At 39.7% G+C, this 25,698-nt stretch overlaps 1 protein-coding gene across 1 annotated transcript in view; it reads right to left on the bottom strand.

The window, feature by feature from the left end:
* The window catches only part of LOC109910419 (RNA helicase Mov10l1-like), a 57,883-nt gene that overhangs the window by 20,794 nt on the left and 11,391 nt on the right, over nucleotides 1-25,698 (bottom strand). The window contains exons 4-9 of the mRNA XM_048609953.1: nucleotides 22,416-22,587; nucleotides 17,492-17,604; nucleotides 13,690-13,880; nucleotides 6,227-6,370; nucleotides 3,372-3,899; nucleotides 645-845 (exon numbers count right to left, since the gene is read on the bottom strand). Coding sequence (XP_048465910.1) covers nucleotides 645-845; nucleotides 3,372-3,899; nucleotides 6,227-6,370; nucleotides 13,690-13,880; nucleotides 17,492-17,604; nucleotides 22,416-22,587 — 1,349 coding nt within the window. The remainder of the gene's footprint in view (nucleotides 1-644; nucleotides 846-3,371; nucleotides 3,900-6,226; nucleotides 6,371-13,689; nucleotides 13,881-17,491; nucleotides 17,605-22,415; nucleotides 22,588-25,698) is intronic.

Below are 25,698 nucleotides of genomic sequence, written 5' to 3'. Positions count from 1 at the left end.
ACTGCTCGTATGGAATGTGTAATTTGGTCTTGTCAGCTAGAAGGTAATTCTGTGTTCTCCATAATGTCCAGCCGTAGTTACACAGGCAAACAGACTTCAAAGCTAAAAATGCTGCCCTGGCTGTATTGTACAATAAAAGGGAAATGATGCAGCAGAATGCACAAACTGCAGCCAAAGTTCCCATTTCATTTGTTCTTCTCAAATACAGTTAAATTATTACAACAGAATTCCTATATTAATGCATCATCCCAAAGGTGTGAATGCAGATTGATTGCATTTATTGATGCATCAAACCCTGGCCATTTGAAAATAATCACAGAATCCTTGCAGTGTGGAAGCAGGCCATTCGACCCATCGGGTGTACACAACCCTCTGAAGAGCATCTCCAAACAGCAAATAATGGATCTAAATCAGACTTCAGTTAGTCAATTTCTGGGTAGACTCAATTCCCCACCTGATCTCTAACCAGCGGGCTCATGACTTAGTTTAAAACAATGCAGGTCTGTATAACCACATCCTGTAGGATTTCACAATTTCCTCATCATATATTGCTCATCATTTTCATGTAATAAAACACTGAATCCTCTGATTAAGACATGAGCAATGCCACAAGGTATCTGCTAACATTTCAAAATGTATGGTACCTTGAAGGATTTCTCACACTCACAACCATGAAGTTGGCTTCTTTTTGCTCTGGTTGAAAGGATTTGGATTGTACGGGGTGATATCTGGATCTTGGTTCCAGTAGATATTCCTCATCACTCATTACATCCACCTCCACATAACATCCCATCATAAAATCATTAAAATAAAGCAAGAGGAGATCTTTACTACGACCGGGATTTCTGCAAAACAGAATTAAAATAAAAATACAATAATGTAAAAAAAGGCAGAATTATTGGAATTTGTTTAAAACGAACAACGCATATTTCAAAAATAAATATTATTTTAAAAAATCCAGTGTGGCTTCTATCTAGTACCTTCTAGGATGATTTCAACTTTTCCTCCAATAACAATTTATGCCCATCATGGTGAAGTCAATAATATAGAAATCCATTATATTTCAAAGTTACTGGAAATTGAATTATACTGCATGATAAAGGGAAACCTCAAGACTATGTTAATTTCTATCTATTTGAATCAATTTTTCCTTTAAAAAAAAGTTAGCATGCTGAAATAACATCTACACTGAAAACAAAGGGGCAGCAAGTGCACGAGTCTTGTTGTACAGCACTGTTTTCCACCAGGATTTTGAAACCTGGTCACCATATTTGCCACACAACACAATATACACAATATTGATTAAAAAAACATGCAATTTTTGGGAAATACATTTGGTTAAGATCGATATGCTCATTGCCAGAACATGAAGAACATCTTCAAAGGGATTTGCAATCCAAGTATTCCACAAAGTATACCTGCTATAAACACACTCAAAGGGTGATGACAATCTAGTAATGGAAATGTTCTGTTTCTGACAATCTGTTCCAATTTATTTTTTAAAACATTCTTCAATAAATTGTATCTAAAGAATCAACAAAATCTACATATTGACATCAGCGCTTGGATGCGTATCTTAGTCACCTGCCAACCCAAACACATATGCATATTTCAAGCAAATAAATACTATTCAAAAAAATCCAGTGTCAGATACTTAAATCGACCTTTGGCTCATGGCCAAGTTACTGTAATCTCTCTTTTTATGCCAAACTCCTGTTCTTTTCAATTGCTTGTTGCAACAGGTCTATTAAGATGAAGGTTCGAATGTTCCCAGCTTGCCAAAATTACACATTTCAACCTGCATCTGCAGCTCATGCACTTCAATTATTTTGCAACAAGTGCCAGCTACTAGCAAAACAAAACAGTTCAAAAACCATCCCATGTCACTAGACTCCCCAAGAGAAATCTGAGATCAAATGGACACACAAGCAACTGGATCTAGCAACTCAAGACTGGGCATCCATGTGGAGCTGTCGGTGATCAATAAGCAGCAGAATTGTATACCTGCACAAGCTGCAAATCATGGCCCAGCATATCTCCCACTCAACCATTACCATCAAGCCAGGGGATCAACCCTGGTTCAATGGACATGGAGGGCATGCAGGAGCAGCACCAGCATACCTGAAAATAAGGTGTCAACCAGGTGAAGCTACCAAACAGGACTACTTGCATGTCAAACAGCAAGTGATAGAAGGAACTAAGCAATCCCACAACCAGTGGATCAGATCTAAGCTCTGCTGTCCTGCCACATCCAGTTATGAATGGTGGTGGACAATTAAGGAGGAGGAGGCTCCACAAATGTCCCCATCCTCAAAGGAACAGACCAACACCTCAGTGCAAAAGGTTAAGGCTGAAGCATTTGCAATCTTCAGCCAGAACTGCCAACTGGATGATCCATCTCTGCCTCCTCTAGTGGTCCCCAGCATTACAGATACCAGTCTTCAGCCAATTCAATTCACTCCACGTGATATCAAGAAACAGTTGGAGGCATCAGATACGGCAAAGGCCATGGGTCCTGACAACATTCCAGCAACAGTACTGAAGACTTGCGCTCCAGAACTTGTTCCTCCCTTAGCCAAGCTCTTCCAGTACAGTTACAATACTGGCATCTACCTGAAATGAAAAATTGCCCAGATATGTCCTGTACATAAAAAGCAGGACAATTCCAACCCAGCCAATTACTGCCCCATCAGTCTACTCTCAATCATTAGTAAAGTGATGGAAGGTATCATCAACAGTGCTACCAAGCAGCACCTACTCAGCAGCAACATGCTCAGTGACACCCAGTTTGATCCCACCAATGCAGGAGAAAGACCGATGAACCATAACCAAACTAGAAAGTAAGAATAACAGTGTGGAGCTGGAGGAGTACAGCGGGCCAGGCAGCATCAGAGGAGCAGGAAAGTTGACATCTTGGGTCGGGACCCTTCTTCAGAAATGAGAAATAGCAGCGTTTCACTTTCTGTGCCATCATTTTTGATCATAAATATAATCTTTTCTGAAGAAGGGTCCCGACCCGAAACTTCAAGTTTCCTGCCCCTCTCTTGCTGACTGGCCTGCTGTGCTTCTCCAGCTCCACACTGTGTTATCTCGGACTCCAGCATCGGCAGTTCTTATTATCTCCTAGAAAGTAAGAATTCCTTGATTTACTTTCAGATGCTGTTTATACATTTAAAACCAACCAAAAAAATAGCAGGTTTTAACTTTCTGTGCCATCATTTTTGATCATAAATATATTCATTTTGATCATAAATACATTGAAATTGAAGTATTATGGAAGAATTAAAGTTTGATCTAGCTATTTTTAAACAACATAGTTCTGTGCATCAATATTCTTCTTAACACTTAATTTTCAATAGTAAAACTCTTACTTTGCTTCACACACTAGTTTTATGTAAGCTTTTCCCCCAGGTAATATTTGCAGCATCCTTTCACCAATTTCTACATTTGTGCTAAGCTCTTGTTTCATCTTTTCACATTTTACATGGGCATCATCAAGGGTTTGCAGACAATTTAGCTCATTTATGGAACTTGCAGAGGCTGATGACATATTATTCAGGAATTTATCATCTCGAGCGCTTTGTGAATTGCGTGAACCATCTTGCTGGGATGATCTTCTTTCCTGAGGTGTGGATACATTCTGTTGATCAAGAGTCACACTGGGAAGCTTAGAATCTGGTTGATTTGATATCCTGGGCAGGGAAGAACCAAGGACGATACAGGATGACTGGGATTGAGTAATTCTGTAGTAAGATGCAAATTTACTGGGGCTTTGTTGTTCTTTGGCTCCATTTTCAGAGGCAGTAACTAATTGGGGTGACATCAGAAAGAACTGATTGCCTCTCTCCCATCCTGCCAGCTTACAGTTTAGAAGGCTTTGAGCCTCCCTTCCTTTGTTCCTGAAATCAGAAAGTGACAGAAGTAAAATAAATAAAAGGAACATCAATTATGCAAATACAACATATATCACCCCTTCCATTACTTTGAGTGTTAGAAAATCACAAGCATTTAATAAGGTGTCCAGAGGCTTTCAGACTCAAGCGAGAGCACTTCTCAAATCCTATCCAATATCATTCAATTCAGGTTGGCCAAGTACTTCCTGCATCATTTTGTACGAACTTCCCCAAACACTACTGTTAAAATGTTTATTCCATAATATACTGCAAGAACATAAAAACAGACCACTTAGCCTGTTCTGCCAATGAAATTATGTTTGATGTGCAAAGTTATTTTATATACTCACCTTCACAGATATCCCTCAATGCCTTTGATTAACAAAAATCGTTCCACTTCAGATTTAAAATTAATGACTGATCTGGCATCAAAAGAAATGGCACATTTTTCTGACTGTACTCTTCAACGTACCTAACACTGTGATTGGTGGCTGTACTTCAACTGTTAAATTTAATTGATTAAATGTTGCACATGCAGTCGAGATCAGTGTTAATAAGAGCACAACTTTGGCAGCTCAATGGCCTTGAATATTATAGTTTATAAAGGGGGAGGGATGCAACAGAAAATGGAGGAGCTTGTACCTAACCAAATTTTAATCATAAATAACATAAATAGTATTGTATTGAGAGAGATTTGAAAGGCAGAAAGGAAAAGTATGCTCAAGATAATGTATTTACTATATTGATTGTAATCTCACTTGATTTCTTAGCCCAGTAGTTGAGCTGTCACAGAACACTGCAAGTTGATATTCATGCATACATAGTGACGCTCCAGATTTTGGTAAATATTGGATTCTGGTATTTCCACTTGAATAGCCCAGAGGAATGGGCAACATTTGAGAAAAGACTTGAATATCACAACCACTTTTATCTTTACAAAGAAAGGTCAGTGGTTTTTTGACTTGAGACAGAATCTATTGTGGGTGACAGATACTGAAGTACCTATGGGGTTAGTATTTCAGTTCCGCTCATGAACTACAAGCATGTGATTTAGGAGGATGAGTAGGCCACTCTGCCATTCAATAAAATCATGACTCATTCAATTACTCCACATTCCTGACTAACCCCACTCACTTTCCACACCTTTGCAATATCAAGAATCTACCAACTGCTACCTTGAAAATATTCAAAACTCTGCTTTGACTGCCTTTTGAAGTACCTAATTGGCCGAGACAAAGATGGTGGGCAGCTTGATCGCCTCCAGTCCTTGGGGTGTAGTTAACAGCATTGCGGGTGAAACTAAGGGGTTCCAATCCACTTTTCTCTGTAAAGGCTTCAATGTTATCTTGTTAACTTTGAAACATATATATTTTTGAAAGAGAACTATTTTATTAAAAAGAATAAAAACCAAAAGAACTGCGCATGCGGTAAATCAGGAACAAAAACAAAGTTGCTGGAAAAGCTCAGCAGGTCTGGCAACATCTGTGAAGGAGAAAACAGAGTTAACGTTTCGGGTCCGGTGACCCTTCCTCAGAACTGATTGTGGCTGGGAAAACGTCAGTTTATATGCAGAAAAATCGGGAGGTGGGTGGGGTAGGGAGTAAATGATAGGATAGAGCCCAGAGAGAGAAAGACAGTTGGACAGACGAAGGAGATGCTAACAATCAGGCTGGGAGGGTGAATAGTTGTTAATGGGGACTGTTACTGACTAACAACAGGGTGAGTAGTGGCAGGCTATGTGGTAACAAGGCCTGGTGTGTGGGGTGGGGGGCTGGGACATGGGAGAGTTTAGGCCCTAAAATTATTGAACTCAATATTGAGTCCGGAGGGCTGTGGGGTCCCCAAGCGGAAAATGAGGTGTTGTTCTTCCAGTTTGCGCTGGGCTTCACTGGAACACTGTAGCAAGCCAGAGACAGAGATGTTGGCCAGGGAGCAGGGTGATGCATTGAAGTAGCAGGCAATAGGTAGTTCAGGGTCTTTTTTGTGAGCAGAACGTAGGTGTTCTGCAAAGCGGTCGCCAAGTCTACGCTTCATTTCCCCAATGTAGAGGAGACCACATTGTGAGCAGCAAATGCAGTAGACTAGATTCTTGGAAGTGCAGGTGAAGTGTTGCTTCACCTGGAAGGTATTTTTGGGCCCTTGGATACTGGGGAGGGAGGAGGTAAATGCGCAGGTTATTAAAAGGTGTTATTAAAAAGAATACTGCCAATGTATGGAAACTGTATGCTGACTATATGAAAGCATAATTCAACAATGTACATACAAGCTGTAATATTGAGATTTGTCTGTGGATATCCTTAAGATACTCAATATTTTATTTCAAATAAACTTACTCGATCCACACCATCAAGTCTTTTTTCTCTCCCTGTTTGATGGTACCAAAGTCAATCCTTCTTGTAGCTTCCAATCCTTCTTTGTTAAAGAACTCCAAGTTATCAGGGTCAAGCTCTTTGCCTGTTATTGCAGGAACTGATAAACTGAAAAACAGTCAGATTTGAAAATGCGACATCACTGGAAATTGCAAGTTTTCCCCATCCTGGCTTTTGCATCAGTACCTTACATGGTGTTTTTTATATTTGAAATGTAGCTTAATTTGAATAGGAGAAATTCTTAGTGAATTAATACAAGCAATAAAATAAATCTTTAGTTTTACTATTGGACATTACAAATATAGCAATTTATGTAACTATTCCAAATGCAATTCATATTATTTCAATTACTAATCAAATGTAGCTTTAATACTTGAGGAGAATATATCATGTTTATTTTTATTTGCCACACACATCTTTCCATTTCTCCAGGCAGAATGGGACACCTCAAGTAACAAATTGCTAATTTTATTAAGGAACATGCCAGGGTTGAGAATATGGAGAGGGTCGTCTGGGGAAATTCAGAGCAGGGCATTCAGATGTGGGAATGCATAACTTGTGTGATAATCTCTCTGACTGATCCTAAGTTTAGATCTATTCGGTCAGACACTCAAGCGATCAATAAATATTTCTTGCGCGTTATGAAGATGTGAAAACATTGCTTATGGGGCTTGAATTCTGAATAGTACATTCAGGTCTAGAACCTTTGGAAAATGAAGATTATAGGATACAAGTATAATCGGAGTCTAAGATGAGTGAAATTATCCTTTATGGTCTTTAGTAGAATCTGGTCTTCTCTTCGAGAAGGAAAGAGATGTTTGAAAATAATAAATATTATCTAAAGTAGTGTCAACAGTTCATTAGGCTTTACCAGTTTATTTTGTGGCACATTAAACGGTTGTGCAATATTTGGTCTGGTCCACTGACATTTTTTCCTTGCTGCCGTTTGAGTGTCTTCATCACCACCACAGCTGCTGGCCCCCATGACTTAAACTCCAAATCCTATCAACCTTTTATACTTAGCCTTCTGACAAAACTTCCAACACTTAGAAGTCAGTGACTTCTAGTCTTTGTGACTGATGGACACGTGCACAAGCCTATCAGCGGGGTTAGTTTCTCCAGAGTTAAATCGGAGGCTTTACCACAACGAGAAGGCTACATCAGAAAACACACAAAAAAATTATGCACTGACAAGGAGAGGATGACTAGGGGTACAGTCCAGCATGAAGGCAATATTTGGTGGGGTTTGGAAAATACTGAAAAAAGGAGAAAAGGAAATCACATAGTCCTGAGTACCAATGTTGCTCTGCCTTGTGCTGCAAGAACTTTTGAATAAATTTTCAAAGCTTGTCGTGCCCAAATTAGTTTGAGTAATAAGTTAGATACTGGAAACAGCAAATGTAACGCTTGGGAAGCTCACACTATGGGTAAAGCTTACGAGAGGATTTTCTATGCAAGTCATCTCAATGGCACATCTATCCAGTTACATGCTTTAATAGTGGGTTCTAATGCAATCCTTGTCTAGTACAACATCACAAATACACCCCAAATTATTCAAACATTGGAACAGATTTGGTCCAGGAACATTACTGAATGCCGCCTGAATACTGATGCCAAACTACAGGATACTATAAAGCTACATCATAAAATACACAAAAAAATTATGCACTAACAAAGAGAGGATCACTGGGGGTACAGTCAAGTATGAAGGTAGTATTTGTATGGGGTCTGAGGAAGGGTCACCAGACCCGAAACATTAACTCTGATTTCTCTAAATAGATGCTGCTAGACATAGTGAGCTTTTCCAGGATACTGCTGCCTACAAAACAAAAGCACTTTTTCCATCATTGACTTAATTTAGATTACATTTAAATTAAAACCAAAGTAAATAACAAGCAGATTAATCTGTGTCATCAATTGAACTGATATCAAAAATTGCTTTAAGGATACCGGATATTGCAGTACACCAAAACAATGTATATCTTCTTGCTGTTCGGGAATCGTGTGTGATAAGATGCAGGTTAAACTCACTGTTAACTTTTGCAGCAATAGAACAGAAAAACACGACACACAATCATGCCTAACCAAAACAGAAAAAGCTAAGGAAGTGGGAAAAAAGAAGTCAAAATAATAGCTTCCAAATCCCCAAAAAACTGGAAGGGGAAGAATATTTAGTATGATTTAAAATGCTGTTCACTTCATAGGTGTTTTGTAGAATTCTGCAACATACTCTGTATTGGATTGCAGCTTTGTTCAACATAAATTTCTCAATCCGAGAGACAGTATGACAATGCTGTTTTTGTATGTTCTTACTGAATTCAATTTATCATCCTGTTTCATCGTACATATTCCACAGACACTTTCCGAAAAAGCTGAGTTACACAGAAACAAGTACTGTCATGCAAGAGCTGGCCATATGACAGACAGGTTTAGGCTTGATTGTAATTCACAATGTGGTCAAATAATCTGTCAAGATTTATGTATAAAGCCATGTAAGCAAAGTGTTAGAGGATAATGATGACGAGAAATCATTTGGAGCTGAATTGGTGCAGACACAAATGGTGAGAATTCTAGTTGTTTGCCTCATTGAGGTACAATACTGAACTGTTAAGTTAATGTGAAAAACAACTGGTAGGGAAAGGAATACAAAAGGAATTCTGAGACATGATTTGTTTAGAGGCTTTGAACTAGAATGGAAAAGATAACCCAATAATTCAGCTTTAATTTTCTATTCATCCTGTTTTCCTATTAGAGGAGGAGAACTGGAGCTACGTGGGACGTGTTCTATATGTAGCATCATAGGCCATATGCTGGGAAGAATTTGAGGAGAGCTACAACAACCACAGGTATAGTAGGAACTGCAGATGCTAGAGAATCTGAGATAACAAGGTGTAGAGCTGGATGAACACAGCAGGCCAAGCAGCATCAGAGGAGCAGGAAGGCTGACATTTCGGGCCTAGACCCTTCTTCAGAAATGGTACAGGTAGTTGTTTTATTAAAGAAAGATATTGATATTTAACATTTAAAATCCGGACATCTGTTGAGTCTTTGAAACGGATGAACAGATGTTGACTTCTTTGTTCGAAGGTCCATACACTGGGAACAAAAACACGAACATCTGTTTGAGCAGCTTTAAGACACCATTACACAGGCCTACTTTAAGGGGCAGTAGCCTCCAACTCTACCCTAGCCCTGTCCCTCTGGGAAGAAACAACTTGGGCACAGTTCTTTCAGAACTCAAATACAAAATCACAAAATGGTCCAACTTGGCCATGAAAATTTAGCCTGTGGATTCCAGACAACTTTGAATGCTTTTCTCAAATGAATTGAGAAAAATTTACAAAATAAAAACCAAAAGAACTGCGGACGCCGTAAATCAGGAACAAAAACAAAGTTGCTGGAAAAGCTCAGCATGTCTGGCAGTATCTGTGAAGGAGAAAACAGAGTTAACATTTCGGGTCTGGTGACCCTTCCTCAGAACTGATGGTGGCTGGGAAAACGTCAGTTTATATGCAGAAAATAAGGAGGTGGGTGGGGTAGGGAGTAAATGATAGGATAGAGCCCAAAGAGAAAGAAAGACAGTTGGACAGTCGAAGGAGTTGCTAACGATCAGGCTGGGAGGGTGAACAGTTGTTAATGGGGACTGTTAGTGACTAACAACAGGGGGTGTGTAATGGCAGGCTATGTGGTAACAAGGCCTGGTGTGTGGGGTGGGGGCATGGGAGAGTTTAGGCCCTAAAATTATTGAACTCAATATTGAGTCCGGAGGGCTGTAGGGTCCCCAAGCGGAAAATGAGGTATTGTGCCTCCAGCTTGCATTGGGCTTCACTGGAACACTGTAGCAAGCCAGAGACAGAGATGTTGGCCAGGGAGCAGGGTGGTGCAATGAAGTGGCAGGCAACAGGTAGTTCGGGGTCTTTTTTGCGAGCAGAACGTAGATGTTCTGCAAAGCGGTCGCCAAGTCTACGCTTCGTTTCCCCAATGTAGAGGAGACCATTTTGTGAGCAGCGAATGCAGTAGACTAGATTCTTGGGAGTGCAGGTGAAGCGTTGCTTCACCTGGAAGGTATGTTTGGGCCCTTGGATTCTGGGGAGGGAGGAGTTAAATGGGCAGGTGTTGCACCTCTGCCGGTTACAGAGGAAGGTGCCGTAGGGCTGTGGGGCGGTGTTGGGGGTGAAGGAAGTGTGGATCATGGTGTCCTGGAGGGAACGGTCCCTGTGGAAGGTGGACAAGGGAGGGAAGGGGAATATGTGTCTGGTGGTGGCATCTCACTGGAGGTGGCGGAAATGGCGTCTGATGATCTTCTGGATGTGGATGCTGGTGGGATGGTAGGTGAGGATAAGGGGAACCCTATCGCTGTTGCGGGAGGGAAGAGAAGGGGTGACGGCAGAAGTGCAGGAGATGGGTCGGACCTGGTTGAAGGCCCTGTCGACAACGGAGCTGGGGAACCCTCGGTTGAGGAAGAAGGTAGACATTTCGGAGGCTCTCTTGTCGAAGTTAGCCTCATTTGAACATACGCGACGGAGACAGAGGAACTGAGAGAATGGGATGGAGTCTTTACAGGAAGCGGGGTGTGTTTGAGAATAATTTACCACTGTTATTGACCATTATGTGGAAATTTAAACCTATTAAATGTTAGCAATGTGCACAGCAATGAATGATTTAAAATAAAAACGAGGGGAAAACAAAATTTTGCAAAGTACAGTGTAACTAATCAGTTCTCTGCAACATCTATCCGCTTTCTTTCATTCTCCTATCCTATTTCTATACCTTTTAATTACTCGTTTCTAATTTATCCACTTTGCCTTTAAAGATAACTATAGATATGGAAAAAGGAACAGAATCTATCAGGATATTCTACATTTCAGCAACTGGTGAAATTATATAAAAGCTCCTAATTGCTTACTTCAGTTTTTTTAATGTAAGGAATAAATGCCCAGTTTTGAAAAGCACGTTTTACGCATTGTACCATCACATTAAAACATTCAGACTGAAATATCTGGCATAATGTGAAGAACTATAAATTAACATTATCGAATAGAAGTCTCTGGAAAAGAACAAAATACCACAAGGTGCAAGAATGTTCTCTTTTCTCAAAATAAAGAAGCAAATTAGGGAAGCAATGATGATTGAAGCGACATTGAGGTATCAACCCAGTGACCACCATAACACAGGATTTCATGTCAAACAGAGGAAGTGGTATAAAAAAGGCAGAGTTACACAATCTCACATCCAATAGATCAGATCAAAGCTCTGCAGGCCAACTGTATATTTCGTATCTTGTTTAGTAAAACAAAAGACTGATCAACCAGGTTTATTTAATAGACACAAAATTATTTATTTTTTATAAAACATATTCAACAAAGATGCCAAACTGGTTAAACAGAGTATAAGTATGAATGTACAAGTATTTAATAATACAAATATTTTATCTCTGAATAACCTGAGGTACACACCAGGTAAAGGAAAATGGGGCATTCACTTTGGAGAAAACACACACCTTTGGCCAATAATGGTTAGTTCTTGAAGACAAAAAGTATAAAAGATGGCTGCCATTCTGGAGTTCTGGCACGTTTGGACAGGTCATTGACATCACAGGTTGCTGGATGTACAGCAGTTTTTGGCATTTATTTCAAAGACTCAACAAATACCTGGAATTTTGTTTAAAAAATTTAAGTACCAAAGCAGAGGGTTCAGGAAGTATATTCAATTTAATTATCTATATTATTTCTGATGTACTTGTTCAGGAAATATTGATACAAACACCCTCAGAGGCTTCCCATGCCAACCACCACATTGTTTTTTTTATTTCCCCTGTATCACACTGGAAACACCAGGATTATTTTCAGGAACAGGCGAGTTCAGCCGGGAAGTTTCTTTCCTTTAGCTGGCTGGACACCAACTCCACCTGCATCTGAAGTACTTTTAAACAGATATCTGCTCTCTTGCAGCCTTAAAACTGAGCCAGGTCACCTCTGACGCACAAGTCTAGCAATTGGCTGAAACTATGGTTTCCAAGAAATGCCTTGTTAAAAATGTTCTGAAATCCAAATTGACCTTATATTAAAAGGAAAACAATCCTGGTACCCTCAGAGCTTGAAATAAATTCATTTTCACCAATTCCCAAAAAAAAATTAAACACGCAGCCTACATAACAGCACAATTAAACAATTAACCCAAGATGGATCCTCCCCAATCCTCAATACAGGGAGATATCCTGCACATCAGTACAGTGACAAGAGTGAAATATTTGCAACCATCAGCCAGAAGTGATGAGTGGATGATACATCCCAGCACCTGTTCAGATCCCCAGTTTCACAGGTACCAGTCATCAACCAACCCAATGCACTATATAAGGGTGTAAACAACTGTCTTAGGATGATGGGCAAAGAAAGCCACTGCCCTGGTCAAGTTGTTCCATCACCGTTATATCAGTGACATCAAGTCAACAATGTGGAGAATTGCGCAGTTATGTCCTACCCACAAAAAAGCAGGGCAAATCCAATCTGGTCAATTACCACTCCATCAGTCTACTCTCCACCATCAGAAAAATGAGGCAAGGAGTTGTCAACAGTGCTATCAAATATCAATCAAAGCAATAACCTGGTCACTGATGTTCAGTTTGAGTTCTGGCAGGGACACTTGACTCCTGACCTTATTACAGACTTGGTCAAAATGGGGCCAAAAAGAGCTGAACAGAAGGAGGGAAGGATGAGATAACAAGGTGTAGAGCTGGATGAACACAGCAGGCCAAGCAGCATCAGAGGAGCAGGAAAGCTGACGTTTCAGGCCTAGACCCTTCTTCAGAAAACTTCAGAAGGGAAGGAAGAATGCCTTTGCTATCAAAGCATCATTTGATGAATGAAGTCAATGGGAATCATGAAAAACACTCCACTGGTTGCAGTCATAACTAGCACAAATAAAGATGGCTGTTTCAGGCTCTCAGTCCCAGAATATAGGTGCAGGAGATCCTCAGGATCATGTCCTAGGACCAACCATCTTCAGCTGTTTCAATGATGTTCCCTCCATCAGGAGGTCAGAAATAAGGAATTTTTGCTGATGATTGCACAAGGCCCAGTGCCATTCACAATTCATATTCTGAAGCAGTCCATCACTTTTAACAAGGATTCACTCTTCCGCCACTGACACAGTCTGGCGGACTGCAGGTGTTCAAGAACGCATCTCACCACCACCTTCTCAAGGGAAATTTAGGACAGGCAACAAGTGTTGGCCTTACCAGTGACACCAATGTCCCATGAAAAAAAAGGAAGAAAAATCAGGCATGTCTGATTGACAAACCATTAACAGACCAACTGCCCATTTGACAGAACAGTACACAAAGCATTCTGAATAGCAACTTTTTAAAATAAATGAACAAACATTTGGCAAAGTATTCAGTATATCTGTGAAGCAGGATTATATCATACCTTTCTTTGTCTGCTAGTCCAATGCATAAAGCTCTCCATTGGTATAAAGACTGATTACTTTCAATAATGACTGCGTTGACTAAATCATCTTTTTTAGGCACATAAAGCTGTGACATTCGGAGAGAATCAAGAGTGAAGAATATAATGTCATCCACTACACCACCTCGATGAAGTATTCGAGTTATTGGTACCTTCAAACAAGAAATGCAACAACAATATTCATTCTGATCAGTTGTGTTGAGATGAAAAGTTACAAGAGGAATGTTCTATCAACACAAATATAGTTTCCAGTTTGTGCAGAAATGGAATTTTATTCCCATTGAGCAGTAACATTACTTGCAAACGCATAGATGTAGCAGTAACCATTTTGGTTAGACTACACTGGGTACAATTCTAGTGGCCATTGTAAATAAAGTATACACTGGCATTGGAGTATGAAAAATCAAATATTTACAGGCAAAGATACCAGAATCTTGAAGGTATGCCTAACGGGGCATGAACGGGCTGGATTTATATTCTGAAAGGTGAACTTCGAGGGAACTACAGAGGTTCCACGTATGAGGAACAGCAAAATTAGTAGACTGCAATAAAAGACATTAATATCAGCACCTGTGGAGACAGAAACAGAGTTAACATTTTGGATCTAATATGACTTGTCTTCAGAATTCAGTGACTGGCAAAGTGAAGCCAATGGGATGTCTCCTCGTATATTGTCATGGAAACGTCAAACAGGGAAAGGCTTCACAAGAGAAAACAAAAGGGGACAACAGTCTCTCCTCTCTTGGCAGGAAGCCACCTCTTGCAGACTTGGTTTACCCTTCAGGTGTACACAAGGATAGATATAAAGCTGAATTCAACTCTACCGCTGTGGGCTGTTGGGACCGAACACTCTCATGAATACCCTGCCTGCATTCTAGCATTCGCGTGCTGTGAAGGTCAGTCACAGTTGAAGAAATGACACTCGAGAGTGCTGGAGTTAGTTTGAAATAAAAAAAGAAACAGGCAAGAAAGGACTCTTCCCTCACCCAGAATGCTGGTATGCAACCACAACCAAAAGGGAAGAACTCCAGAATGTCAGCTAATCTGCACAACTAAGGATCGTGAAGCTGACTGTTCATCTACCAATGTCAACACTAACAGTAACCTCCACTACAAAAGCTGCAACATTCTACTAAGTTTTCTTTGCTAACATTTCTGAGACTGATTCCTATAACTGCCTTTTAAAACCTTTTATCTTTTTGGATTCATCTCTTATTTCTACTGTGTTTGTGCTGTATTAGGATCTTCTTCCATGTAGTCATTCGCCAACCTCTGTTAGAGAAAAAGAATGCTTTATCTCCATTTTAAGTGGATACCCCCTGATTTTTATACAGTGACAAACATCCTCTCCACATTTACCCTTTCAAGATTCCTTAAGATCCTATTTTATTTCAAACAAGTCATTTCTAACTCTTCTAAATTCCATTAGATACCAGTCTATTCCATCCAACCTTTTCTTAGAAGCCAACCTGCCCACTCCAATGATAATAACATTCTATTAGCATCCTTAGTTACTTGCTGTACCTGCATTCTAACCTACTGTAATTAATGCAAAAGGACACCCAGATCCCTATACCTTGAATTTCTGTTTATTCTTACAGGCGCCGGAGTATAGCAACTTAAACACATTTTGTAAAAAAAAAAGTGACAATAAATGACTATTCTATTTTGTTCTCTGCTAGAATACCGCACATCTTTGAAATAAGAGATCACCCACTTAAGATAGCGATTGGGAGGAAATTCTTCTCTCAGAAGTTCATTGGCATTTAAAATTTGGTCCCCTCGGGAGCAAGGAGATGAGATCATTGAATATATTTGTGGCTGAGTTAGACAGTGCAGTCAATGTCACAACAGATCAACCACAGTCTTAGTGATGGGCGCAGCAAGCTTGACATACCAATTTTTTTTACTATTTATGTTAGAAAACACCAAATAGACACCACACAGTCATCAAATCTTATAGCATAGAATGTTAATCTGGTTTGAAAATTCTATCTAATAATTAGCTGCACCCCACCCCACTCTTTACCCAAAACCTGGCAACTCATTTTTCCTTTTCAAGTATTTATCCAAATCCTTTTTGGAAGTTGTTCATTTCTCCCATCCTTTCAGATCATGGCAACTTGGCGCATCAAAACAAACTGTCATCTCATCTCCCACTCCAAGATGGAGAGATGGCCCCACAGTTATTGCTCAGGGTCCCTGTTTATACCATACTATTGTAGTTAGTCAGAATTGTACAGCTCGGAAATGGACCATTCAGTCCAACTCATCCATGCAGACCAGACATCCTGGATAAATCTAGTCCCATTTACCAGCATTTGGTCCATATCCCTCTAAACCCTTCCTATTCAAATATCCATCCAGATGCCTTTTAAATGTATTAATTGCACCAGCCTCCTCTGGGAGCTCATTCCATACATGCATCACCTTCTGCATTCAAAGGTTGCCCTTCGGTCCCTTTTAAATCTTTCTCCAGTCACGTTAAACCTATGCCCTCTAGTTTTGGACTTCCCTACCCTGGGAAAAATATCCTGACTATTCACGCTATCCATGCCCCTCATGATTTTATAAACCTCTATAAGGTCACCCCTCAGCCTCTGATGCTCCAGAGAAAATAGCCACAGCCTATTCACCCTTTGCAAAAAGCTCAAACCCTGGCAACTTCTTTGCAAATCTTTTCTGAACCTTTTCAAGTTTAACAACATCTTTCCTATAGCAGGGAGAGAGGAATTGAACGCAGTATTCCAAAAGTGGCCTAACCAATGTGCTGTACAGTCACAATATGACCTCCCAACTCCTACACTCAATGCGCTGAGCAATAACAGTTAGTGTACCAAACGTCTTCTTCACTACCGTCTACCTGCGACATCACTTTGAAGGAACTATGAACCTGCACTCCAAGGTCCCTATGTTTGGCATAGGACCTTACCGTTAAGTGTATAAGTCCTGCCCTGATTCGCCCCACCAAAGTGTAGTGCCTCACATTTATCTAGATTAAACTCCAACTGCCACTTCTCGGCCCATCTGACCAAGGTCCCATTGCACTCTGAGGTAACCTTTTTTGCTGTCCACTAAACCACCAATTTTGAAGTCATCTGCAAATTTACTAACCATACCTTCTGTATTCACATCCAAACCATTCACATAAATGACAAAAATTGGATGTCAGGCAAATCACATACAAATTTTGGCAGTTATTTCTTTTTGTGCCAGGATAGAGAAGTTTCCACAAGTGAAAACTCTGTCTCTCTTCTCTTAAAACCTTTTAATAACTGAGCACTTCTATCAACTCATCCCTCAGAATACAGAATGAGCCTGTTCATCTTTCAATAGGTATGATTTTGCAGTTCCTGGTTTTTTTTGCATCATCTCCAATAGCTCTATATTCTTCCACTTAAAAAAAAAGACAGGCCCGGTTGACTAAATTATGGTGCTTGTTAAAAGGAAGAGCAGAAGGGTTAAAAGAGACATGGTTTAAAAAAGGTAGTAAAGGTAAGTTTGTGATTTAAAAGCAAATGTAAATTGAAGTATCTGGAGTGTGTCCCAAGCATGCAAGAATGGTCTCGCTATAAACTCAATAGGTATTTACAGCTGCAAAAATATTTTATGAAACATTCCAAAAGGAAGAACAGCAACTCAAGGGTTGGAAATGTAAATGACCTTTTACTCTACATTATTGATTCAATTTGTGTTTTCAAATTACAACTTGTTTCAGCCACTTTTCTTTTTAAGAGTCTTTTCATTTTCAATTCGTACTTACTTTATCAACTCGTTTATATCTAAGTGGTTTCAGGCAGTAAGCTTGGCTTTTCCAAGTTGTTGGTTCAATGGAGTATTGGGCCTGTACCCAGTCACCTTTATAAGGCTGAAAACCTGGAAGACAAATCCGCAGCACGTTTTACGCATGCACCTAAACTTTCAGAGTCCAAATAGATGTGAACAAGATTCCCAGTGCCCCAAATAGAAATATTCCAGCAAACCTTCATAATTTACTTACAGATGATTTTCATTTGTGGACTGGAAGTTTTTAAACCGCAAATTATTCACTTAGCACTCTTACCATTATCAAAAAGGGACTTCAGTCAACCTGGCCAGTCAGAGCCTACAAGTGACATAAGAATCATAGAATCCCAACAGTGTGAAAACAGGCCATTCGAATTGACAAATCCACACTGACTATTCAAAGATCATCCCACCCAGACTCACCCCACTACCCTATCCCTTAACCCGCATTTCCCATGGATAATCCACCTAATTCACACATCCCTGGACACTATGGGCAATTTAGCATGGCCAATCTACCTAACTGCACATCTTTGGACTGTGGGAGGAAATTGGAACACTTGGAAGAAATCCACGCAGACACAGGGACAATGTGCAAATTCCACACAGAGTTGCCTGAAGGTGGAATTGAACCCAGGTCCCTGGCACTGTGAGGCAGCAGTGCTAGCCACTGAGCCACCGTGCCGCCCAAGATTGTGTTGTTAACTAGCTGTGCCACCCCAGTTCTCCGGTGTCACATTTGTTAAACCTCAAATTAGAAGTCTATCACAAGTCTACGTGCAGCACAGAAATACAAGACCCTCACACAGCATAAAAGGAATGAAACTGGAAGCTAGACTGGCATTTGTGGCTGGCACACGGAGATAGTTTTAATTTTTTTTTGTGTTTGTGGGTCCGAATGAGACAGCAAGAAGTTTAATTATGTTCTGTTTACTTTTGTTTTGTTCATCATTCGTTTGTGACAAAAATGGACACATGAACTCCAAAGCTAAAAGTAATATAAAGAATAGCTAGTTTTGATTATTCTGTATGATGTTAATTCTAAATTAATGACAAATTCTTGCAGTTGATTTTATTTTTGTCTTCTCAGCTGCAGCTCCAGATAACATTTTTTTCTATGACTCTGGTGGTTGGTGGTGAAAGCAAACAAAACATATATGGAAGTAAATTTTTAAAAAAAAGCAGGGCATGAAAGCCATTCAGACCAATCAATTCATAAGATCATAAGATACACAAGCAGAATTAGGCCACTCCGCCCATTGAGTCTGCTCTGTTATTCAATCAAGGCTGATATGTTTCTCAACTCCATTCTCCTGCCTTCTCCCCGTAATCCTTGATCGACTTGCTAATCAAGAAACTCTCTTGGTCTTAAAGACACTCAACAACTTGGCCACCACAGCTCTCTGCAGCAATGAGTTCTACCAATTCACCAACATCTGGCTGAAGAAATTCCTCCTCATCTCAGATCTAAAGAGTCATCCCTTCACTGTCAGGCTGTGCCCTCAGGCCCTAATCTCTCCTACCAGTGGAGACATCATCTCCATACCCACACTCTCCAGGCCTTTCAGTTTTCTGTAAGTTTCAATCAGATTTTCCACTCATCCTTCTAAGCTCCATCAAGTACAGACTCAGAGCCCTCAATATCTCCTCATATGACAAGCTTTTCATCCCCTGGATCATTTTTGTAAACCTCCTCTGGATCACTTCCAAGACCAGAACGTCCTTCCTTAGTTACAAGATCCAAAACTGCTCACAATATTCCAAATGCAGTCTGACCAGAGACTTATACAGCCTCAGCAGTACATCCCTGCTCTCGTATTCTAGACCTCAAAATGAATGCTAACATTGCATTTGGTTACATAACTGCCAATTAAACCTGCATGTTAACCTTAAGAGAATTCTGAACTAGGACACCTAAGTTCCTTTGCGCTTCAGATTTCTGAAGCCTTTTCCATTCAGAAAATAATCTATGCCTCTATTCTTCCTACCAAAGTGCATAATTTCTCACTTTCCTACATTCTATTCCTTCTGCCACTTCACCTCTCCCCCACTTCTCCTAGCCTGTCCAAATCCTTCTGCAGCTTCGTTAATACTACCTGTCTCTCCATCTACCTTGGTGTCATCTGCAAACATAGCAACAATGCCCTCAGTTCCTTTGTCCAGATCATTAATGTATAACTTGAATATTTGTGGTCCAACAATGATCCCTGTAGAACTTCATTAGTCACTGGCTGCCATCTTGAAAAAGCGTCCTTTATCCCCACTCTGTCTTCTGCCAGTCATCTAATCCTCTATTTATGCCTGTACCTAAACCCTAACACCATCGGCTCTTATCTTATTTAGCATCCTCCTGTGTGAACGATGTCAAAGGCCTTTTCGAAATCCAAATAGATCACGTCCATTGGCTCTCCTTTGTCCAACTTGCTCATTACTGCCTCAAAGAATTCTAACGGATTTGTCAGGCATGACCTCCTTTTGATGAAGCCATGCTGACTCGGTTCTATTTTACTATACATTTCCATGTACTCTGCAATCTTGTCCTCAACAATGGGCTGTAAAATCTTGCCAATGACCAAGGTCAGCCAAGCCAGCCTGCAAGTTTCCACCATCTGCCCCTCTCCTTTTTTTGAATGAGGCTGTTACATCAGCCATTTTCCAGTCCCCTTGAACTCTCCCTGACTCGTGATTCCTGAAGATCACCACCAATGTCTCCACAATCTCTTCAGCTATCTCCTTCAGAACTCTAGTGTGTAATCCATTCGGTCTGAGTCATTTATTCACCTTCCCCAGCACCCTCTCCTTAGTGGTGGCCACTACAGTCACCTGTTTCCTGACTCTTGAATTTCTGTTTTGCTATTTGTATCTTCCACCGTAAAGACTGATGCAAAGTACCTATTCAGTTCCTCTACCATCTCTACTTCTCCAGCCTCGTTCTCTAGCATTCCAATGTTTATCCTCTGCTCTTACTTTTTATACATCTAAAAAGACTCTGGCAATATTCTTTTATTTTACTCACTAGTTTACTCTCATTTCATGTTCTCACCTTTAAGAACCAGCAGAGGACAACAAAAAAAGAAATGAAGGCGTCTCATTAATCATTACCACATCGAATGCTTTCTGTTTTGTTTTTACCCTATCCCCAACTTCCCTTGACAGCATGATTGCTTCGTTCTCCCCTTTATTTGGTTCTTCTTCCTTGGGATGAGTTTCTGCTGTGCTTCCAGAATTATCCCCAGAAACTCCTGCCATTGTTATTTCACCAGCTTTTCTGCTTGGCTCTCCATTCAAACAACTCTGGCCAGCTCCTCCCTCATGTCTTTGGCATTTGCTTTACTCATTGTAATATTGTTACATCTGATTCAAACTGCAGGGTGAATTCTATCATATTGTGGTCGCTGTCTCCGAGGGGTTCCTTCACCTTAAGCTCCCTAATCAAGTCTACCTCATCACACATCACCAAATCCAGAATAGCCTGTCCTCTAGTGGGCTCTACCACAAGCTGCTACAAAAAGTATTTTGTAGAAATTGTGGGGTCTGCTGCCAATCTATTTTCCCAGTCCACTTGTGTACTGAAGTCCCCTATGATTATTGTAATAGTGCCTTTCTTACATGCTCAAATCTCCTCATGTATTTTCTGCCCCACATCATGAATACTGATAGGGAGTCTGTACAGAACTCCGATCAGGATCTTTCTCCCTTTGCAGTTCCTCAACTTTACCCACACAGATTCTACACCTTCTGACCTTATGTTTCATCTTGCAGTGGATTTAATTTAACTTCTTACTAACAAGAAGTTATGGTATACTCAAGCTTCCTCCTACCTTTGCTAACCTAACAATATTAAATTAATCTTCTATTCCTTTCTCTCTCACATACTTACCTTATACTATATTCTTCCTTTCAAATATTCCCTGTTCTTGCGTGTTCTACATTCTTGCAACTCCCTGAGCGAAGCAGTTTCTTTAGAATTCCTGATTGGATTACTTGGTGGTTCAACAGTTAGCACTGCTGTCTCACAGTACCAGGGATCTGGGTTTGATTCCACCCTACAGCGACTGTCTGTGTGGAGTTGCTGACATTCCCCACAGTGTTCAGGGATGTGCAGGCGAGGTGGACTGGCCATGGGAAATGCGGGATTCTATGAATAGGGCAGTGGTGGGGTGGGGTGAGTCTGCATGGATCACTCGAGAGGGTCAGTCTGGATTCGATGGGCCAAAGGGGATTGTAAAAAGTTTTCTTCGAATGGCCTTTCATTGAAGCAGAAATTAGATCGTTTGGAATAGAACAATTTTTGATTTTAAAAAAGACTATAAACACATGTGGTATTATTACGAATGGGTGGGGACACTCACACTTAGAAAATCCAAGCACTCTCCTCAGAAATATGAAGAGAAAACAAGCACCAGAAAGTGCCGCTTGCCTGAGGAGAGATAACTTTTTGTGTAGCATGAACGTCAACACTGGCTGGTTGAACTGAGCAACTAGTTTCTGTGCTGTAATTTGAATGCAAGTATGATTTAGCACTAATAATCTGCTAGTGACTTTCCCCACCCAGCTCAACTGTGTGCGCAGATCATTGAATTGGAGGCATTCTATGTTGGTATGCTTTCCAGCAGAGTTACTCCATCCAATTGAGAAAATCAATCCTAGATTTCTTACCCAAAGAACAGGGAGTTACGCCCTTCTTCAGAAAATACTTTCAGTTCAGTAACTGAGCACTTACTAACAAGAATGAACATACGATCAATTTATAAAGTTTGGACATGCCTTACATTCAATACATCTATCTTTTCTCATAAAATATGCATTGCACCTTCAAAAGTTACAGCTGGCACTGAAGGAAGTTGGAAGCTAATTATGCATGATTTCTAAACAAAACAAAAATATGGCTGCGCTTTTACCTTCACATACATCTGCCAGGGAGAAGTAAGTTGTTTCATTAATGTAGCCACCATCTTTGGTGCATGAAGTTATAACGCCTATCAAGTTACGATTTTCATTTTCTGCTGGAGAACGTGTGTATGCGCTGCAAGTATCATTATCATCCTCCCACTGATTAGTTACAGGTTCCACCTAAATTCAAAAAAGTGTACAAATCATCAAAACCAATTAAAAAGTTTTCAACAATCGTCCAATTTTGCATATTTGCAATTTAAGTTCTCGATTAACAACTGAAACATAATTTATACAACTGATGTCCAAAACGCAAGTTCATTTGTAATTCTACAGTGCTAAGATTAAAAACAGTTACATCCAAAATTGATTTTATGAATTAGGCAATTACCCAATTTACTTTTGTAAATAATTTCTGAATAGTTTTAGACCAGTAATTCCACAATTTAATTTGCAACTGACAATTTATGGACACTTAATAAAAATGAAAAATGTAAATAATGGAGAGGAAGAAATTAACCGCATTTAACATGAGCGAGTGTGGGTGGTAGGCACTCTTTATCCTGGAACCAGATTAGTAATTGTTGCTCATCAAATGGGAATATTCTGGCAAATGTAAGAATTTTAACATAACTTCAAAATAATAAGACCCTTCAAATAGGTTTGATCAGAATATTAACCTCATCACCTTCCTTGTGCAATGATGAACTACCCAAACTTTTTAATTGGTCACTTTGAAGATACCTCATTCCTTATAGCCAAGTAACGTCTGTACCACGCTTATTTTAACATGGCAAACTAGCAGCTTCAAAATAGCAGGCCCTCTGTGAAAAATAACAATAGGGTACAGGCAAGTTTCTTGCATGCTCAAGATGAAAGGGTATTGCTAAGAACATATGGGAACTACTTCCACATTTGATCCATGCAATAATACACTTCACCTAACATTGTGCCATTACCTAATGACCAAAAGCTTGCAGTCTATTCTCCAGCACTGGCCCCTCTCTTCTTAACATGCTACCAAAATTGACGAAGAAAATGGTTTCTCAGTTTGGGATAGCAAGGTGCATTTATACATTATTAAAATTAAATGAGGCTGCATTTGCAGCCATTATAAACAAACTTTTTTTTTTAAACTGTACATACTACCATCAAAAATCAACAAGCAAGCATATTTTGGTAATCAGCAGTATTTTCACTAAACTGGTTTACATCAAGGATAACAGGATCACCTGTATGCAACTTGATAGGGTATGATATTTTGTATTTTGTCAGGGATGGTAATTCAAAACAGTGAGATCCACAGAAACTCTAGCAAGGTTGAAAAGAAACTTTCCTAGCTTGTCTTACACTGGAATGTGTACTTGAATCCTATTTCTACATATTCTGTCCATTCTCCCTCTACTCCTCAATATTTTTCTCTAAGTCTTCATACAATTCTCTTTCAGCGTGTTACAGGTCCAATGAGTGTTGGATAATGTGTTCTGTATTCTAACAACACAATGCAGGAAAAGAAGACTTCAAACCTCCACCTCTAAAATCTGTTCAAAGGATTGAGAACTTTGATTAGATTTCACTTTGTTAGTTTTCTTTGCTTCACTGACTATGAGAGTTGTCCACCAATATTTTTTCAACCCAGGCATTATGTTTCTTACAGCTCTGTCATCAATCCATAACAGGAGTGTCCAAGCTTGTGCTAACAACTTTTGAGCAGATGGAAATAAATGTAAAGAATGTGAATGATATCAAAGTAGACAAGGGAACCTTTAGCAACAGAAGTAACAATGAAAAATATCTACACTTTTGAGCGCAGCTGGACATTATAGAGAATTATACTGGTTGAAAAATTAAGTAACCAATAAACATGTTATCAGCTCAGTATCATATTGGTCAAACATTCTTAATGATCACTATTCTAAACATCAATTTGTACACTGGTTACCAATTCTTGGGCATTTAAAAAATACTTGTTGCGTAAGATTTGTGTACAGCATAAACAACTTAACTAATAGAGCGCCTTGATCCTTGAAAAAATGCCTCAAGGCTCTTCACTGACAAAGTCAAAGACAGATCATTGAATGGATGTTCATGGTCATGGCATATCGGTGGGAAAAGAAACCAGTAAGACATTCCGCTACACCTGCTTACATAATAGAATTAAACAACGGGAGTTTTGAACTGCACTAAGGTGCAAGCTTTGGAACAGGATGGTATAGTTGATTATGCCAAAACCTGCAAAGACGTCAAAGGGATTAAACAGTAACATTACACCATTCTCTTACCCAGAGGATGTTGTTTACAACATAGATTCAACTATTTTGGTGCTATGGGAAGACAAAGGCACACATTTGGAAGGCAAAAGCACCATACAAGGACTTGGGAGATGGGATGGCAGTTTGCAAAGGGAAGAAATAATGATGGGTTTTCCTGAAAGAAAGAATGATGATATATATTTCTTGCTGATTTTAATTGGGCATGAAAAGCAGCTCTGTAAGAGTCAGGAGTAGGGAATGTGCAAAAATTCAACATCAGAAAACAAGACAACACAGTTTGAAGAAGAATAGATGTTCAAGACATCAACTTGGTCTTTTCTCTTCACAGAGACAGAATGACTGAAGTATTTTTGGTCGATTTTTCATATTTTCAACAATTGTAACTTCTACTATCAACTTTGGAAGAGAATGATGACATTTTGGAATAGACAAAAACTCAAAAACTGTGTGCTGGAACAAAGATATTGCTCATCTCGTTTTTACATTGATTTTACAACTCATGAATTATATCAAGTGTGAACCAATCCAGTTATTTGTGGTTAAAAATTTTAGAAGAATGCACTTTGAAATGCAGAGTATAGCATAATAGAAAATGGCTTGGATTTGTATAAAGACCGGGGCGTGGGCTCTCTCCAGCCTAGCCAAAATGCTACAGGAGCCTCTATTCTGAATATTTATTCCCAAATTGTGACTTATGGGTTTCACAGTTTTCAGGAGAAGTATAAAACTGCCACAGTTGTTTAGAGAGGCAGAATCGACTTATTGACAGGTGCAAGGACACTTTTGAGAGAGGTCATGCCATTTGGGATCATAAAAGGTAGATGGGAATGTGAGCTTTAAAACAAAAAAGCAGATTAAGATCATAATGACTGTCAATGCATTGAAAATGCCCTGGTCATTAAACATTGGAAATAACTGCTTGTTATTTCAATGTCATTCATACAAGCTGAAGGCTATCATTAGAGAATTTGTGCTATATGATTGATCTAACAATTTGTTACTGAGCTGCTTGTCAGTT

This window comes from Rhincodon typus, chromosome 22, assembly GCF_021869965.1.
Source record: "Rhincodon typus isolate 14 chromosome 22, sRhiTyp1.1, whole genome shotgun sequence".
NCBI classification, from domain to species: domain Eukaryota; kingdom Metazoa; phylum Chordata; class Chondrichthyes; order Orectolobiformes; family Rhincodontidae; genus Rhincodon; species Rhincodon typus.
This window is presented reverse-complemented; position numbering and strand designations above follow the sequence as displayed.